Source organism: Plasmodium yoelii, assembly GCF_900002385.2.
Source record: "Plasmodium yoelii strain 17X genome assembly, chromosome: 13".
In the NCBI taxonomy this organism is placed as follows: domain Eukaryota; phylum Apicomplexa; class Aconoidasida; order Haemosporida; family Plasmodiidae; genus Plasmodium; species Plasmodium yoelii.
In genome coordinates, this window is record NC_036185.2 from 1,026,946 (window position 1) to 1,047,589 (window position 20,644).

The 20,644-nt window shown below is 23.1% G+C and overlaps 6 protein-coding genes across 6 annotated transcripts; 4 read left to right on the forward strand and 2 right to left on the reverse strand.

The window, feature by feature from the left end:
- Positions 1 to 1,322: 1,322 nt before the first annotated feature.
- On the forward strand, positions 1,323 to 8,021 carry PY17X_1319500 (rhoptry neck protein 2; the record flags this gene model as incomplete). The annotated part of the gene is made up of 1 exon (XM_034637681.1): positions 1,323 to 8,021. The coding sequence occupies one exon, from the start codon at positions 1,323 to 1,325 to the stop codon at positions 8,019 to 8,021; it is 6,699 nt and encodes a 2,232-aa protein (XP_034493614.1).
- Positions 8,022 to 8,868: 847 nt separating this feature from the next.
- On the forward strand, positions 8,869 to 9,888 carry PY17X_1319600 (uncharacterized protein; the record flags this gene model as incomplete). Its single annotated transcript, XM_722442.1, has 1 exon — positions 8,869 to 9,888. The coding sequence occupies one exon, from the start codon at positions 8,869 to 8,871 to the stop codon at positions 9,886 to 9,888; it is 1,020 nt and encodes a 339-aa protein (XP_727535.1).
- Positions 9,889 to 10,657: 769 nt separating this feature from the next.
- On the forward strand, positions 10,658 to 12,232 carry PY17X_1319700 (aminomethyltransferase, putative; the record flags this gene model as incomplete). Its single annotated transcript, XM_022957070.1, has 1 exon — positions 10,658 to 12,232. The coding sequence occupies one exon, from the start codon at positions 10,658 to 10,660 to the stop codon at positions 12,230 to 12,232; it is 1,575 nt and encodes a 524-aa protein (XP_022813549.1).
- Positions 12,233 to 12,729: 497 nt separating this feature from the next.
- PY17X_1319800 (DER1-like protein, putative) lies at positions 12,730 to 13,791 on the reverse strand (the record flags this gene model as incomplete). Its single annotated transcript, XM_022957071.1, has 1 exon — positions 12,730 to 13,791. The coding sequence occupies one exon, from the start codon at positions 13,789 to 13,791 to the stop codon at positions 12,730 to 12,732; it is 1,062 nt and encodes a 353-aa protein (XP_022813550.1).
- Positions 13,792 to 15,338: 1,547 nt separating this feature from the next.
- PY17X_1319900 (uncharacterized protein) lies at positions 15,339 to 17,624 on the forward strand (the record flags this gene model as incomplete). Its single annotated transcript, XM_720507.2, has 1 exon — positions 15,339 to 17,624. The coding sequence occupies one exon, from the start codon at positions 15,339 to 15,341 to the stop codon at positions 17,622 to 17,624; it is 2,286 nt and encodes a 761-aa protein (XP_725600.2).
- A 785-nt stretch (positions 17,625 to 18,409) lies between these two features.
- PY17X_1320000 (syntaxin-6, putative) lies at positions 18,410 to 20,034 on the reverse strand (the record flags this gene model as incomplete). The annotated part of the gene is made up of 8 exons (XM_022957072.1): positions 18,410 to 18,486; positions 18,650 to 18,703; positions 18,807 to 18,844; positions 18,937 to 19,043; positions 19,242 to 19,283; positions 19,396 to 19,600; positions 19,793 to 19,867; positions 19,994 to 20,034. 8 exons carry the CDS (start codon positions 20,032 to 20,034, stop codon positions 18,410 to 18,412), a joined length of 639 nt encoding a protein of 212 aa, XP_022813551.1.
- Positions 20,035 to 20,644: the final 610 nt, after the last annotated feature.

Here is a 20,644-nt window from a genome sequence, read left to right on the forward strand (position 1 = left end):
TTACAAAAAGATGCATATCCTGAAATTCACTTGAAGTAATAATATATGAAAAATATTTAATACTTTATACTAATAGTATTATATTAATTTTTATTATTTTATTTTTTCGAAATATATATATTTTAAATTATTTTGTTTTTACAAAAAAATATTACAATATTAATATACGATGAAATATGATACAACACATTAAAGGCCTATATTTCTAAAGTATATTACTTTGCATTTGCCACCCTTTTTTAATAATTATAATGTTTACGTATATGCAATTTTTTGTGTGATAAAAATGTGTCTAATATGCATATTCTTAATATTTCAAAATAATATTTGAATTTTTTGTCATACGTGTTTTAGAAAAATTCAACAATATATTCTAAAATAAATACATGAAAAAAAAAATAATAATAATATTCATGTATGCATTAAGAGTGATAATATAAAATGTGTACGCATTCAATAAAATAACATTTATATATTCTTTAAAGGAATATTGTGCGTCCATGTGCAAGCTAATTATTATTCCAAAGAAAATATTAAAATTTCAAACAAAAGTTAATTCTAGACATTTATATTTTAATGATGATATAGAAGTAAAACCATCAAATAAATATAAAGAATAAATATAAAGAATAAATATAAAAATGTGTTTTTATTACAATACTTCTTTCTTTATATATTTATTTTTAAATTCAACATCTTTCAATTTTTTTTAATTGTTAACGATCTGCAAACGAAATTATAATACTATTTTACATAAAAAGGCAACTTTGTGTAAATTAAAAAAAATTTATATATACAGAAAAAAGTGAAAATTTTACTCGCACATGTGTATATTTATATATATATTTAGATTTTTATATTTTTTTCATTTATAGATTCTTAGATTACGATTATTAGATTTTTTATATTTATAATTAAACAAATCATATTTATAATGAATTGTATTTTTTAGGTTTGATCATGTTCTGTGTTTAATTTTTGTGGTATATGTTTTATAATGTTTTAATTTTTAGTTTTTTATTTTTTTTTATGTTTTCTTTGTATGTTTTAAATATTACATGTCGACCAAGTACATAGTTTTAGGTTTAGACATACATTAAAAAAAATTATTATATTATAATATAAATTACATGTGAATATATGATATAATTTGTCTGCTTTATTTTATTTTATGCAGCTTTATTTTTTTTTGTCTATAGGATTTACTATTTAATGATGTGAATATTACACATTAGGCATAATTTTTTTATTGCTTTGTATATTAAAATCTATATTATATTTTTCCTTTGTTTTTGTTTTATGTAAATTGTTATAATATTAAAATGTTAAAGGCTACAATTGGTATAATTTTATTTATATGTGTGAATATAGATATTATACGTACAACAAGTAGGGACAATGTGGTAAATACCAAATTTGTGAGACAAAAAAGTCCAACTTATGATCCAAACAAGAAAGGGGATGTTATTTTTTATATGCCTGAACACAAAGATGAAATACATAGAGCCAATAATAAGAGCGCGAATATTAATTTAAAAAATAACCCACCACGTAATATTAATATAGGGTACAATACAGCCCCAGGAGTAAATCATGGATTTGGACAGTTTTCAGGCAAATCATCAAATATGAATAATGGTATTAACACATATAAGAATCAACCAAAACACTTTCAATCTATGAACTACCAGAAAAATGGACCCTTTGGAAATAAATTAGAACAAATGAATATTCCAGCAAATTTATATAATAATAAGAATAATTCATATTATTCTGGTAGCAATAATGGAAATAATAATTCCTATGGATTACATGGTAATATATATGATAAAATAAATAGTAGTGTATATAACAATAGTAAATATAATAATAGTAATTTTAATACTGATAAAAATAATAATGATAATGAAAATAATAAAACCTATAAATCATACTTAAATTTGTATGTTTCAGATAATAAAATATCTCCTATTGGAAATAATGGAAGGCCTGGACATTTGATAAGTCATTTTAACAATCCTAACCAAAAACTTGAGTTTTTACATGGTTTTGATGGATTATTTAATCAAAACATACCTGGTATGAACCATAAAGGTAATTATGGATTCAATGGAGTAAATATCAAAGGACAGGGAAAAAATGAGAAATTTGATAATTATGGCCAAAATTTAGGTCTAAATAAAACCAATGAATATCAACAAATGATAAATGGCAATAATATGGGATCAGATCATATTTATGAATCCCCAAACTTTGTAAATGGTAACAATATGGGATCAGATAATGCTGGAGAATACCAAAGACTGGTAAATGGTAATAATATGGGATCAGATCATATTTATGAATCCCCAAACTTTGTAAATGGTAACAATATGGGATCAGATAATGCTGGAGAATCCCAAAGACTAGTAAATGGTAACAATATGGGATCAGATAATGCTGGAGAATCCCCAAAATTGGTAAATGGTAATAATATGGGATCAGATAATGCTGGAGAATCCCCAAAATTGGTAAATGGTAATAATATGGGATCAGATAATGCTGGAGAATCCCAAAGACTAGTAAATGGTAACAATATGGGATCAGATAATGCTGGAGAATCCCCAAAATTGGTAAATGGTAATAATATGGGATCAGATAATGCTGGAGAATCCCAAAGACTAGTAAATGGTAATAATATGGGATCAGATAATTCTGGAGAATACCAAAGACTGGTAAATGGTAATAATATGGGATCAGATAATTCTGGAGAATACCAAAGACTGGTAAATGGTAACAATATGGGATCAGATCATATTTATGAATCCCCAAATTTTGTAAATGGTAATAATATGGGATCAGATAATGCTGGAGAATACCAAAGACTGATAAATGGTAATAATATGGGATCAGATAATGCTGGAGAATACCAAAGACTGATAAATGGCAATAATATGGGATCAGATCATATTTATGAATCCCCAAATTTTGTAAATGGTAATAATATGGGATCAGATAATGCTGGAGAATACCAAAGACTGATAAATGGTAATAATATGGGATCAGATAATGCTGGAGAATACCAAAGACTGATAAATGGCAATAATATGGGATCAGATCATATTTATGAATCCCCAAATTTTGTAAATGGTAATAATATGGGATCAGATAATGCTGGAGAATACCAAAGACTGGTAAATGGTAATAATATGGGATCAGATAATGCTGGAGAATACCAAAGACTGGTAAATGGCAATAATATGGGATCAGATCATATTTATGAATCCCCAAATCTTGTAAATGGTAATAATATGGGATCAGATAATTCTGGAGAATACCAAAGACTGGTAAATGGTAATAATATGGGATCAGATAATGCTGGAGAATACCAAAGACTGGTAAATGGCAATAATATGGGATCAGATCATATTTATGAATCCCCAAATCTTGTAAATGGTAATAATATGGGATCAGATAATTCTGGAGAATACCAAAGACTGGTAAATGGTAATAATATGGGATCAGATGATTCTGGAGAATACCAAAAACTGGTAAATGGTAATAATGGTGTGATACCAAATTTTACCGGAAATGACCAAGAAATATTTAAAAACATTCGTGGCTTGAGACCAGTAAATCATGAAGAGTTGTATAAAAATAAAATGAACCCATTAATATATAATGCACATGGAATGCAAAGTGGTAATAAAAATGGTGCACCTAATTCCACATCTGATTATGTATCTGATTATAATTCTGATTCTGATACCGATTCTGATTCTGATTCTGATTCCGATCTTGATTATGACTCTGAATCAAATGAATCAAATGTATATAAAATAAAAACTAACAAATTAGAAAATGACAATAAAGATGGTAATGGAAATGTAAATGATGCAAATTATTATAAAAATCAAATAGACATCGCGAATAAAAACCATGGGAACAGATATAATAGTGAAAATGATTATGGAGATAGTATGCATTCGGATAGTGCTTTATCTTATGAAAGAGATTTAAGCTCTGGAAATAGACATGTCAAAGAAGGTTCTAATGATGAAATAAATATATTTTATAGAGATAATGCTCAAGATAGAGAAACAAAAGAAAAGTTAATGAATTCGTCAGAATCGGATAAAGATGTAGAAAACCCTTTAAATATAACAATTCCAGAAGAAAATGTAAACTATCATTTTTCCAATTACATGAATTTTGATAAAAAAAATATACTTACTTCCAATGAAGAAGAATTATTAAAAATGATAGGACCTGATTTTTCAAAAGAAGTAAGTAATTATTGTAGTAAAAAATCAATATTCCCTTCGAATGGTAAATATTTGGATGTTTCTTTTGAATATTCTAAAGAATTAGGAAAATTAAGAGAAAAAATGATGAGTGGACTATTTAAAAAGAAAGGCAAGTTAGTTACTAAAGAAAATAATATTTTAAAACAAATAGAAAACTCTTTAAAAATGGATTATCTGGAAAGACAGCAGGGATATGTAAATTATGGTTCAAAATCTAATGAATTAAAAAATGACGAAGAATCGATGTTAAGCAATGAATATAATAAATTATTAGAAGAATATATTTGTCATATACTTTCTAATAATCCTGGTAAAACTCAGTTTGAAAAATTATATTACCATAACCTAGCATTAGGAGAAATAATGAAGCCAATAAAAACAAAATATAAAAATGCAGCAACATTGTCTATTGCATTAAATTATGAAATATACATTGTTTCTTCTTCAAATATTTATTTATTTGGACATATGTTATTATTATCATTAGCATATCTTTCTTATAATTCATATTTTACAAAAGGAACAAAATCATTTTACTCAATGGAAACAATGTTGTTAGCAAATTCAGATTATTCCTTTTTTATGTACAATGAAATGTGTAATGTTTATTATAGACCTAATAAATCATTTAAAAAAGATTTAACATTTATTCCAATCGAATTAAGACCAGGAAGATATACTACATATGTCGGAGAAAGGAAAATAATATGTAACACATTAGAACTAATATTAAACGCCATATCTCTTATAAACATTAATGAAATTTACAATGTTTTTCATAAGAATAATGTTTATGGATATGAAAATTCGGTATCTTTTTCAAATAATGCAATAAGAGTATTTTCACAAGTTTGCCCAAGAAACATGGAAAAAAATATTATAAATTGTAGTTTTGAAAAATCTACTTTATATAAAGCAAATGCTCCAGAAGATACAAATCAAAACGAATATCAAAGACAAAATCAAATAAAAAATCAAAATGAATTGAAAAAAGCATTTGATCTATTAAATACATTTAGTGAAATAGAAAGTTTTTCAAATAATAATTATCAAAATAGTTACTATATAAAGCTTATTATGGAACAAAACTTATATACCGATTTTTATAAATATTTATTTTGGTATGATAATAGAGAGCTTATAAAAACACATGAAATAAACGGCAAAAAAAACACAAAAAAAACTTCAAATTATATTTATGATCAATATATAAAAACTAATAGATTATTAGAAAAAAAATTCAATGTACTTTCTAAACATAATTTGAAATCGAAAGGATTATTAGCATTTCATTCATTAATAGATAGATATTCAGAATTTGTTAAAAATAAGAAAATTAGAAATCTATATTTAAAATTTGTTTCATATGCTCGACACTTTTTATTTATGAACAATACAATGAAATCTCTAAACAAGTCAGATCTCGATTTTATGAAAATGATATTCGAAGAATTACAAAATGAAACAAAAGTTCCACTAAAACTTATAGTACGAGGTAATTATATGAAGTCTATGAATGATATAGCTAAAAAAGAAAACCTTTTTTTTATTAATTTATTTATATTATCATTATTTTCAAATAAAAATCCAGTTAAAAACTTTTATAATGGAAAGCGAGAAATGTTAAAAGCTTCACTTTCTGAAAAATTTGCGACGTCTACATCGGCTTTTATTCCACATAAACTTAGAAGAATTGTAGTTGGAATGAAAAAGGGATTTTTAAAAAGAAAGTTGTTAAAAACATTAATGAAAAATCGACTTTTACAACATATACCAATCGATCTGTTAGAAAATATTATGACTACTTTCCGATTTACAACACATGCTATCGCAACTAGTGAATTAGCTCAAAATGCACATCGTACATCAAAATATTTGAATTCTAATAACACAAGTAAACTCGAATTCGCAAAAACTATCTTTTCTAAAGGAGGTTTTCCACAATACGCTGATAAATTAATGGAGAAATGGTTTTCCAAAGGTTTTGAAGAATATAAAAAAGAAAAAATTGATAATCAAAATATGGAAAATGAAGTTGACAAAGAATTAGATCAAATTAAAGAAATGTTTATACCTGGTTCAAATGGAAAACACAATTCCAACACTCCACCTCATTTGATTGAAAACATAAATACAGATGTTAACAATTCATTGGATAACCAAGATAAATATGATAATACATTGGGAAAACAACGAGTTGATAAATTAATTTATAATGAACATGACAAATGGGATCATTATATAAATAAAGAGTATGTAAAGGCATTAGGCGCATGGATAGAAATTCATAAAAAATCAAATAATGTTATGGAAAATATACTTCAAGCTGTAGAAGATAGTAAATACCTTTTGGAAAATAACATAGAGGATAGCATATTTTTTTCTCGAACTTTTAAAGCAACTAAACAATCAGCTTTTAGAAATGTACTTAATAAAACTCTTTCTCTTGGAAAAATGCTTTTAAGAAAACCTAGTTTCAAAGTGGACCATGCATTGTGGTTTGGTGCCACTATAAATATGAAAAAGGGATTTGCTTTATTAGAAAAAGTTAGCGAATTACATAAATTAATACGACATGAAGATGAATCATGGTTAATTAATGAGGCCTTTATTGAAATTGTCGATCACATAATTGCAATAAGTACACCTAGTAGCATATCATCCCGAGCAGGTTATTTAAGTAATCCAGGAATGTTTCATATTAATCCATTTTATCATCGCTTATCAAATGAGGAAAGATTAAAAGAATTACAACAATATATGTGTTATGATCATTGTTCGTCATTATGGAAAATGTTATCAACATTTGCATTACATCATTTAAAAAATCCAGATAGTTTACAAACTTATGAAGATAAATTTTCTAAGAATTCACTAGGCAACAAAATGACTGACAAAGATTTTGTCAACAATTTTAAAATGATACTCGGAGGAGACGCTGCATTACATTTTTATGATAATTTACTTCCCAAATCAATGAAAAAAGAATTAAAGTCTATGAAATATGGTGTATCATTATCATTTTCATTTTCACTAAAATTAGCAAAAATGGTTTTTGGTGAAATGCAATTACCTCATTTAAGTCACATGTTTTATGCACAAGCTCCATATTTTGGCCATTTTATTGGAAAATGGCAAAAGGAAAGACAACAAGGTAGATTAAAAGAAATTTTAGGAGCTATGACATTAGGAACTTTATCGACATATACTGTATTAAGTGCTATGGATATAACACAACATGCTACAGATATTGGTATGGGACCTAGTACTAGCTGCTATACATCTCTTTTACCCCCACCAAAAAGTATATGTATACAACAAACTGTTAAAACTGTATTAACTAATTCAACATTAGCATCTATGAAAAGTGTATTCTCGGTTGGTTTATTTGCTGCAATTACACCATACATGTTTGCCCCAATGGCTGGTTTAGCTGTGTGGAGTGTATTAAAATCTCAGTTTAAAGTAGTAAATAGAATTGATATGGCACTTAAGGGAGCATTAAAAAATATGTGGAACAAATTTATGTCATTAAAAGGTATCCGTAGATTAAAAAATGTATTCAAAAAAATAAAAACGATAAAGAAAAAAATGATACAAAAAACTGAAAAGAATTTAGCCGAAATACAACAAAACCCAGAAGCTGAACAAAATCATAAAGCAGCCGTCAACGAAATCCATAATAATACAAGGGGTAATTATCACTATATATCTTATGCTAAAATCGTAGTATAAAATGACGCAATCATTTTAAAACCAAGTATCAATAGTTTGACCCCATAAATCAATACTAAATATACAAATATATATATCCATTTTTTACACTTGGATGTATCTGTATCCCATTTATGCACAAACACTTGTGATCATTTATTCTTTTTTTGTTTGTTATTTTTGATTTATTTTTTTTTCGTGCACCATTTTTAAATTTGTAAATTCTTATGCAATTAAAAAAATATATTTTTTTTTTATATACATCTGTATATTCCAGTATTTTAGTTGTCCTTTTCTTAATATTTTAATTTCGACTTTTTTAAAATTTAGCTTTTTTAAATTTTATAAATATTTTTATCAATAATAAAAAAATAAAATAAAATATATAATATATTAATGCAGAAAATAATTAAAATATTTATTGTTTTATCCCATATATGCATTTCTTATTGTAAAATACTTATTCCTTAGAGAGCGTATGAAACAAAAATACAATGCATATATTTCACGTAAATCTAAATAATTTTCTTTTATATTTATATTGAAACATTTTTAAAACACATATTTTGCGATTTGTTAATAAATAGTAGATACGATTTTTTAATATTATATATATGAATATTTATTAACAAAACAAAAACGTTAATACTCAAGATATGTTCAGCTATAAGGAGAGTTTTTTAGCATATAAATAATTGAAAAAAAATATTTTCTTGAATTTGGAAATTTTTTTTTATTTATCTCCCTTCATGTAGATATATTTATATTCTTTAATCAACATTCAAATTAATTTGTCATTATAATTGGATGGTAGATACAAGTAAATTTAAAGTTATAACAAAAATCATATCATATATTATTTACTAAAATGGAAAAAGCTAGTGACACGAATGATAGGGAAATTATCAAAAAATTAACTATTGTTAAAATATCGTCCTTAATTAAGGATGGGAATATATCAAATTGCAAAGAACTTATTTTAAAGAATAAAGGTATAGAAGAATGTGAAGAATTATATCAGATGAAAAATTTAAGTAAAATCGATTTAAGCCAAAATAAAATAAAAGATTTGTCAATGATTGAAATGAATTTAAATTTATATCATATAGTATTACAAGAAAATTTAATTGATAATATAAATTATTTGAATAATATAAATAACTTGTTATTTTTAAATTTGTCAAATAATAAGATAAAATTAATAGACAATATATGCCAATTAAAAAATCTAAAAACGTTAATATTAGCTTATAATGAAATTGAAAAAGTTCCAAATTTATCAAATTTACAAAATTTGGAAACATTAATTTTAAAAAATAATAATATTGAAATATTTACAAAACCAGCAAAAGAAATGATAAACTTAAAAAAAATATCTTTATCATTTAATAAAATTAGACAATTTTGTTTTGGTTCTCACTTTTCAAACTTGCAAGAATTAAGATTAAATTCGAATAAATTAATAAATATTGATAAAGATATAATTTACATGGCTTCTTTAAAACAATTATATTTACAAAATAATTATATTATGGAATCGGATTTTTTAAATTATATAAATGAGCTAAACAATATCAAAAGTATAGTCATTTCAGACAACCCTTTTTTTAAAAATATGAATATAGAATTATTGAATAATTTTATTAAAAAATCGAGAAATTTAATTACTATTAATTCTGTACCAATTCCCCATGATAAAAAATTTGTTACATTCCCATTTAATACTTCACATAATTTATCTTCCACCGAAAATTATGCCAACTCTAATACAAATAAAAAGGATAATAACAGGAATATGAAAACACAAAACTTTTTTAAAGTTAAAAAAAAAAACTTTCATAATAAATCAAAAAAAAAGAATTATAAAAATATAAAACAATCAAAATAAATAATATGAATATGTAGTAGTACATAAATGTAGAAAAACACAATCTTTGTATTTTAAATGTACATTTGTGTATGGGTACAATATATTTCATATATATATAATAATACTAATAGTTGTGAGAATTCACAAAAAACAGATGAATTTTTGTAATAAATTATATCATATTTATTTTAAACATACAGGTTTTATTCTCTTAAGTTTTTTTTGTATTTTTTTAATATTATTTAAAAAACGAAAGTTATTTGTATGTTTTGTATTTAATATTATATTATTTGAATTTTTTTTTGTATTTAACATATAATTTTTATATTTGTTCACGAAAATTTTGTTAATTTCCTTTTTTTTACATTACTATAGTTACATATATAAATATATGTATATATTCAAAGATTAATACACAATTGTTTCTCATATGCATATCACATGCAGCAAAACCTATATAACCTTAAATCGTTTGACGTTTTTCAAAATTTATAAATTTTGTAATTATTATAATTTTATATTTTTATAATTATTATGTAGTTTATACTTATATGAATTACATAATTATTAAGTTAAAATTTTCTTTACCCAATTTTTATACTAACATGGTATTTTTTTTTCAGTTGGATTACGTGGAAAAATTTATAAAAAATTGATTGCTTTTATGCAAAGTTGTAATAATGCTGCTTTCCAAAAGGGTAAACACTAAAAATAGTAGTGCCAAAGATTATACACATTTTTTATAAAATATACAAATATAGTTAGGCATACTATAATTACTAATCCAATGAGTACACACTTTCTTTGCCAGTTAAAAAATAGGAAGCTTATTCAAGTTTCAGGAGAAGCTTCCTTTAAATTTCTTCAAAGTTTAACTACGAATGATTTAAATAAAATAATAAATGAAAAGGATTTTATTATAAATAAAAGTTTTCCTAAAAATATATTATTTAATAAAATTGAAGATGGAAAATACCAAATTAGCAACTCTAATACAAAGCATAAAAAATTGATAACTGGCTTGCCTTCATTATTTTTATCAAATAATGGGAAAATATTATTTGATTGTATCATATATAATATAAAATATATTTATGATCAAAATATATTTCCTACATTTTATATTGATTGTAATGCAAACACATTGAACACATTATTAAATATATTAGAAAAGAGAAAGTTATCATGTGATGTCGATTTTAAAGAGATGAATAATATTGCTGTTTATCAGCTCTTACCGTGTATATCATTATTGAGTCAGAAAATTTGCTATAATAATACAAGTAATTCTAATAAGCAAAATACCAAAAATTATAATGAAGATTATGAAGATTTTCTAAATACTTGTAACGATCTCTTAGATATATCCAATAATGAAGGCGCATTTTTCTTTTCTAAAGATCAAAGGCATGATTTATTGGGTTATAGAATTTATGATATAATAGATAAAGAGAGAAATTTTATCAATGAATATATTGAATGTAATACAAAAAATGATAAAACTTTAGCAAGCTGTAAAGGAATACATACACGAAACAATAACAACATTAAAAACACTTACAGCTTTAAAAATGAAACATCTGATTTACTCAACAGATTTGAAAAGGAAGAAAAAGTAAAACTCACAAATACTTTGTTATACGATTTCTTTAAACTCAATTTAGGAGTTATTGAAAATTTATACGATTATTATACTTTTTTTAAAGGTATCAAAATTACTAATGATGATGGCTTAAATTTAACTAATAATATCAATGACAATGATAGCAATAAATTGAATAGTTTAAAACCAATAAATAGTAGAGATATATTTACTTTTAAAGACTTATCTCCTTTTGATATAAACTATGATAAACAGAATTATATATCAAAAGATAAAGGTTGTTATATAGGACAAGAAGTAATAAATAGAACTAGAAACAAATTGCTTATAAATAAATATAAACTATCACTTTGTATTAATTACAATTATTATGATATGTTTATGGGTAACCAACATAACTTAGATAAAAATATATACAAAGATTTCTCTCATTACAAATATATTCAACATATTAATAATAATCATTTATTTAAGTCGTCATTTTTTTTACTCCAAAATATCATGCAAAACAGTAATACTATTGACTACAAGCAACAGTACGATGTAATTATTCAAAATGACGATATAAATAGCGGCCAAGCGAATAATATGATTACAATTGGATATATATTTTTTTATAACAATGTAATGGGTTTATGTTTTTTAATAAATAAAAAGGTGGCGCATATAAAAAATAATTTGTATCATCATTCTTCAAAAATATATATGAAAAGCAAATTCAGTGACACATGTCAAAGAATTTCGCTTATACATTTCTAAGAACAATACTAAAAATTATACTGTTACTATTTAATTATGCTGAAAACATAATTATACAGACAGTGAAAATATTACAAATAAAAGGGAAATGTGGTATTGTGATAAAAAAATGTATTTAATATATGATTATATACAAAAAAAATATAAATATAATAAAAAAAAATTATAACTTATGTTAAAATACAAAAATAAAAAAAAAATTAAAGACAACTAAAAATAATTAAGTATCATTTTTATTTATCACATAAGGGATTATCTTTTGCCTTTCGTAACTATTACATACATATATATAAACATTTATGCTGTACAAGCATGTAAGCATATATATGTGATTATATGCAATTACAACTTTGAAATGCTTTGCTGCATTACTATTTTATTTGTTATTATTTTTTTGTATATGTGTAATTGCCCCATAGTTACTTAGGAATTCTTTACATTGTCAATTAAGTATCCCTTTCGATAATTTGGATTTTGTAACAAATGATAATATAAACTTAAAAAACAAATTCATCAGTATTGAATGAATCAAGGTAATTCCTTAATATTTGAGGAATTTTAAAAAACTTTTTATTACATTTTTCCAATAAATAAATATTTGAAAGATAATAAATAGATCCACTTATTATACCCAATATTCCAGATAAGGAAGCTTTAAAATCTTGAGCATGTAAAATATCAATAACAATTGATAAATAAGGCAAATACATATTGTATATATTTATACCAAATATTAAGTTCGATTTGTTATATGGGTTTAGCATACAGTTTGTGAATAATAAAGATTTCAACAACGCTGTTGAATAAAATGGCTTTTTTATATACGAACATATAGCAGATAATATTGTAATTTGTGATAAATAAAAAGCAAGTGTTTCTGATGATCCTACTGATTTTTCTAGCTCTTGGCTTTGTAAATAAAGCATATAAATATTTGTTAATACATATAATGAAATGTCACCATAAAACAAAGCAGAAGTTATAATTCTATAAAACTCAAAAGCTCTTATAATTCTCTTATCGTGTAATGCAATATCTTCAGGTCTTAAACCAAATACATTAAGTATCATAACTAGAAAAGATGTTGATAAAAACAATTTTGTTATAATTTTTGTATTTTTATATTTATAAAGTAATGATGATTTAAAATTATTAAAATATTCTTGTAATAGTTTAGCATTTAAAAATACATTTTTTAGGATTTTATCTCTTTTTTTTTTAATTTCATTAACATTACTATTTATGTGTAGATAACATGAATTTTTTTTTTTTTGCAAAAATTCATTGATTTTTTTATTTCGTATATCATTGCTAAATAAATTGCGTCCTTGAAGTGTTTTTTTTGGGATTCTTATATGGAAAAGAATATTTCTTTTATATATTACACTGTTTATACTGTTTGAATTTTTTCCCCTAATTTCATTATATATTAACTTATTCGTAAATCCATTGGGTATTTTTTTTATATGATATTCTTTTCGGCATTCAACGCGAACATCTTTTATTCCAATTATGTATATAAAAAATAATAACACGTAAAAAAAAATACACATTTTCATATTTTTATGTAAACTTCATGCTTATAATTTTGTTATGTCTATATTTGAGTTTGTATGTATATGCAAAAAACGTGTGGAGATCTCTATATTTTGTTTCTTTTATTTATCATAATCACTTATAACACTTGCTTTTCATTTATTTAAATATATTTGCAAAAAATTAGCACACTCTCAACACTTCTATGTCATTTATATATATTTTTTGTTGCATTAATCTTAAAGGCACATTTTCTTTTCCTTTTCAATATGCCTATTATTATCCATCAGCCTTTTTAGAATTACCAAGCTTTATTATCATTAAAAAAGTAAAATAAATACATAATATGTTTACTTCATTTTACTTATTGATTAGCAATCATTATTATATATATATATATATATATATATATATTAGATTCGTGTGTGTATATATTTTTACTAGGTTTTATTTGTTTTCACTTTAAAGCTTATCGTTCTTGAAAATTTATAAGGATTTTCTGTAATATATATCTTTATACATACTATGAATATATCATAAGCATTTATGTTCATAAAAATATAAACTTCTCATATTCTGTTTATATTTAAATACTTATTTATATATTGAGTTTATTTTCGTAATATACCTTTTCTTTTTTTCATTATATTTTTCATGCATCAAGTAACTATTTTGAACTTGTTATCTTCATTATGTAATTTATTTTTAGTTATATGATTAAAAGCAAAACAAGTACTATGAAAAATATAAATATTTATAAAAAAAGAGGTTATCAATTTTATTTTGCTGTTCTTATAATTTATTTACAAATTAATATTATATTTATTTAATTAAATATATATGTAAAAAAAATAAAAATATAATAGGCATATAAGTTCTATGTGTTTTTTCATTTCCACACTTCCCATATCAAAAAAAATAAAAATGTTATGCATATTAAATTTTTATAAAATATAATATCTTTATCTTTTAGCAAAATACACAAATTGTTTTATCTATTCCCTTTATTTTAATTAATTTATTATTATATATATAATATTTTTTAAAATATTAATGCTTCGTAAATAAATGTTTAGCAAAAGTTTTAATTCATTTCGAAATAATCCATGAAAATTTTAAGTTCATTTTTTTTTATATTTAATAAAAGGAATCAGAATAAGGCATTCTTTTCCCATAAAAGTTTTATATATGTATTGAATTTACGAAATTTCTTCAATACGATAATTATTTCATTTTGTTAACGATTTTTTGTTTTGTTATTTTAAACTAAGATAAAAGAAAATTTTAATTTTTATTGTTTTTGTTAATTTTATATATAAAGCAGTTATATACCCCCTTTATGTATATGTATGTAACTGCATAGGTCAATTATGTTTCATATATATATGAATATGTATAGATATGAGATTTTTTTTTTGATTGAACATAATTAAATTAATGAAAAGAGGAAGCGCAAAACAGCCAAGAAAAAAATAACAGATAAAATTTGAATAAATGGAAAAACATAATTTACAAAATTCGTCGGCATAAACACCATATAATATATATATGATTGTAATAATATAATTTAATGGATAACCTTTTTACAATTAATATAGATCCAGATGAAAACATTTGCTTAAATGACAACAAAAATCAAGATGAAATCACAAAACGAGCAAAATATAAGAATGAGAAAATTGATTATATCGATGCTGATAGTTTTGACTTAATATCATATGAAATAAATGAAATATGTAAGGCTGACTATTTAGACACAATAGGCGAAATAAATGATAACCAAATTAATGAATATCAAAATATAAGAAAAAAAATTCAAAAATTTATTTTTAAATGCTTTAAAGAAGATGATATCGTAATCGATTTTCCTGGTATTTCTGAAGATGCATTTATTGAACAACCTAATTTAAAAAATGTAAAAATTACATTAAAAAAAGATAAAATCGATGAAGTAATTGCATATTCATCTAGAGAGAAATTTAAAAGAAATAAGCCAAACGAATTAAATAACAGATACTATTGTGAAAAAAACATATTTGATGAAAATGAAATCGACGATACAAATTTTATAGACATGCTTATTGGAAATGACACTTCAATAGATAAAATAGATTCGGGCAAAGAAAATGAACCAAATAAAGACATGACTTCGCAAAATGTACAGTGTAATGAAGGAAATAACATAAAGGAAAATGAGAAAATTACACAATATAATGATAATTTAATTACCAAAACAATTAACTCATCAAATGATTGTAATAATGAGACCCTAGAAAAGGAAGGAAATGATGAAAAATCTGATGTTATAAAATATACTAATAATACTATTAATGAAAATACATTGGAACCTTTTAAATTAAATAATATAATTTCTGAATTCAGGAAAAAAATAAATAATTGGTTAATAAAATTTCCAGATATTGATTGCGAAAATTTTTTTTTTCATTTATTTTTTTTATCGGAACTTCATCGAGAAAAAGGGTCTATGTGCCATAATTGTGGTTCACATAATATGGAAAAGTGTTCTACAGTTAGTTATAAATGTGAAAACAATTACTGTTTTATGTGTGATAAGCATATAATGGGATATACATGTCATAATACGCGAGTTCAATATAATTATTTTAAGCCTAATATATTAAAATCGTTATATGATGCTAAAATTTTTAAATATCCTAATAATTTAATATCTTGTTTAAAATGTATGTCAAATGGTCATTATATTTGTGGTAGCCCTCCATATGTGTTTGCCCAAGAAAGCTATATGTTTAGGAAAGAATTTAACAGGAAATTTGATTATGCAAATTATGTTTATTTTAAGAATTCTCGTAATATATGGGAAATAAAAGATTCCTTTAAAAATATGGCAAATAATAATAATAACAATTCGATGATAAGGGTTCCATCACCAAATGATGACAATAATAATTGCCAAAATCAAATTTATACTAATAAAAATAGTATGAAACGACATAATAATAATGATGATTATAATAATAAGAACAACATAGTTAGATATATAGATGATAATGAAGATTCGACTAATGACAAGGATGAAATGGATAATGGTATTTATAAAAATAAAAACAAAAAACGTTTTAAGAGTAACAGAAATATCAATATATCACGAATAAAATATGACAGTGAAGAGTATGATGAAAGTGAAATTGGTAATGATGAATATGATACTGGATATAATAAATATATTCACAATGATAACACGCAATTATATAAACGAAAAAGGGGTTTTGATAATTATCATCATGAAAATAACAATTTTAATTCTAATAATAAAAGGAAAAAACGTGCATATAATGATAATAATAATAATAATAATAATTATGGTGATAGCGATTGGAATAATGAAAATAACAATAATATGAATGGACATAAAAACATGTATAGAAATTTATATAACAATAACAGCAATAATAATAGATATGACAATAAAATGAAAAATAACGTATACGATAAAAATAATAAAAATACAAATTATAATTATAATAAAAAAAATTTTTATAATGACAATAAAAAATATGATAATAATAAAAAAGAAAAAAACTCAGGTTATTATAATAACAACGAAGGTGATAATATTAACAATAATGAGCCGCTTCTTGGTTTTAATCCTTTAGATAATTACATGTCACGAAATAAAAAAAGTTATGCATTTTTAAATAATAATTATACAAAAACAAATAAAAACAATTCTTCAAATGCTTTTAGCAAAAATTATAAGAAAAACGAATATGCAGGTTCTTCCAGTTATGGCTTTGCAAATAATAATAAACATAATAATAGTTATAAGGGATTATATAAAAACGGTAATGTGAATTGGGATCAGCATCATAAATAATCTTAAATTTGAAAGCTTATACTCATATAGATAAAGATGTGTATCATTATTCTTTCTAAATTGTTCATGTTTTCAATAATAAATATAGGATTATTTAAAATTATTGTGAGTTTGTCAAACATATACACTAAAATTTTTGATGCATACTGGAGCTATTAATATACATACAATTGCTAATATTTCATGATTTTTGGTCTAATAAATTACTCATTAAGCACACCCTTTTATGTGTATATCATAATACATATTAAAAAGATGTGCACGATAATAGCAAATTATGTATATGGTGCTCTGGTATTATGCATATATATACATATCTACGCTTGATAATAATAATATTATCAGCTTTTTCGTTTTGTTTATTGTTATATACATCTATATATGCATATATATATACTAATGAAAAGTTCATAGATAAGATATGTTAAATGTTTTATAAAAATAATATTTGTAGGGAATATATATTCCCATTTTGTTACGTAATTATTTCTTTTATTTTTATTATATAATGAACATTTTTGCGTAATTTTTTTTATCAACTTTATATGTACAAATTACTTAATAATATTAGTTAAAACGTAAAAAATCAAAGTTTCAGAAGTATCAAAAACAAAAAAATAATAATAATAATAATAAAAGAAATTTCGCACACACAAGCAACCCAACATATTTATGGGGACATAAATTAATACAATAATATTTATATTTTGGTATGCATATTTAAAAAATATTTTCTTTTATTATTGTTGCTTTTTTTTCTTGTTATCTTATGATAAAGAAGAAAATTATGAAACCACTAGGACAAATAACAAAAAAAAGGATATTCCAGTTAGGTAAAGTATTAATGATATAATTTTTGGATCTGAAGAAAAAAAAATATATATATATATAAATTGTGATTAATATTATTCCATTCAATGTGCTCAATTATTATTTTCTCAAAATACACACTATAACATTTTACATGATGACATTATATTTACAAGCACTCTCTATATGTATTTTATTTTTTTGTGGTTTCTAACTATTTGTTTGCAAATAATCGGATATTTTTTTTGTGACAAAATTCATTTTTTCATCTACAAAAAAAAGAAATGAAATTGTATTTCATGAGAACCAAAAGAAAAGATTGATGTACCGCATAAAATATTAAACATATTTTATTTTTGTTTATTTATTCACTTGAATTATCCATTTCGTTTTCTAGTTCATCAAGCAACCTATATTAATAAAAATAATATAATAAAATATAATTATAAATATAACAAAATTGAAACATAATATATTTGTTAACTTTTTTAAAAACAAATACCGTTGTTGGTCTTTTAATTCTGTGTTTATTGTAATGGCGGCATTATGTAATCTTTCCGCTGATTCTGCTAACACTTCTAAGTCATCGTTCTGTTTGTTAATTGCAATCTAATATATTTAAGTAAAAAATACGAAAATGAATGAATAACACATATATAGATAAATATAAATATATATAAGTTATCGGTACAACGTATTATCCCCTGTTTTATACTGATAATATTTCGTGAAATAAAGTTACACAATTTTGTCAAAACAAGTTAAGATTTATTTATTTTATTTTATGTAATTATTAATATAAATTACGTTGTTATAGTCATCCATCATATAGATATTAGGGCTCAAAGCCTACAAAAATATATAGTAAAAATTGCTTATATAAAATATCTTGTTCAAATTGGTGTTCATCAGTTATATATATATGTGTGTATGCATGGGGGACATATTTATATCATCCCACCGTATTTGTTAAATCCGATGCAACATCATTTAGAATGGCGCGAATATTTTTTAACGATTTTGTTCTATTTTCTATTTCTTCGTTGCTAATATTAAATTTATGTGTGTTTTTTTTAACAACATCAATCGAATTCTCTAAGTCATCAACATCTTTATTTAAGTATTTTATTTCATCTTTCATTAAGTAATACTTTTCTTTTGCTAGGCTAAAAATAATATAACACATGTATTTTAAATATGTTTATTTTTCCTTTTTACAGTTTATATGTGTATTAAAATGAGAAATATATCATAATAAAACATAACTAGTTGTGAGTGGTAGTAATAAAATATACAACATAATTCTTATATTTAATATATAATCAGATAACTTTGAAGTATAAAAAACACAAAATTACATTGAATTTTTATCAGGTAAGGAGTTCCAGTTGCTATACATGTGCTGTAATTTTTTTACAGAAATATTGACTTCCCTACAAAAATATCAAATATTATGTTTGTATACGTGAAAATTTTAATATATTTCTAAAAAAATGTTTAAGATGAAGCTATGTAAAAAAGAAAATAAATATCAGCATATGTTGATTTCGTTTCCATACCGTTCTGCTTCATAAAATGGATCATTACTTTCTGCTTTCATGTTTATCATTTATATATTATTATTTGTTATTACTTGCTTTGTCATTAAACTGATTAATATATATTTTGCACAAATTAATAACTGAATATCAAGTAAAACATTCACATATCGGTGATATATATATACTACAATGTTGATAATTATACTAAAATAAATATATACTTAGGAAACAAGTTGTGCTGTAAAATTTTGTATATATATTCTAGGCTTGTTCATAAATTAAAAAAGAAAATTTGCACTTGAAGATTGTAATAAATCATATAACAAATTGACAATGTAAAATATAAAAATTAGAAAATCTCTAAATTAATATTTTGGCATTCTTTATGAGAAATTATGTGGAAGCATATATGTATCCATACAAAATAATCACCCCCTCCTTTTATCAAGTTCTGTTAAACAAAAAGAGTGTTTTAATTTATTTTTGTCTATAAAGAATATTAGTATTTGTACATAAGCTTATGTGCAAGCAAATATTTGGCTCTATTCGTTATATTTATGTTCAAGATATATATGCATATATGTGTGTACACATTGATGTGACAAATAAAGGGTCTCATATGTAGATGTTTATTTCATACTTTTCAAAATTTTGTCTTATAATATTTTG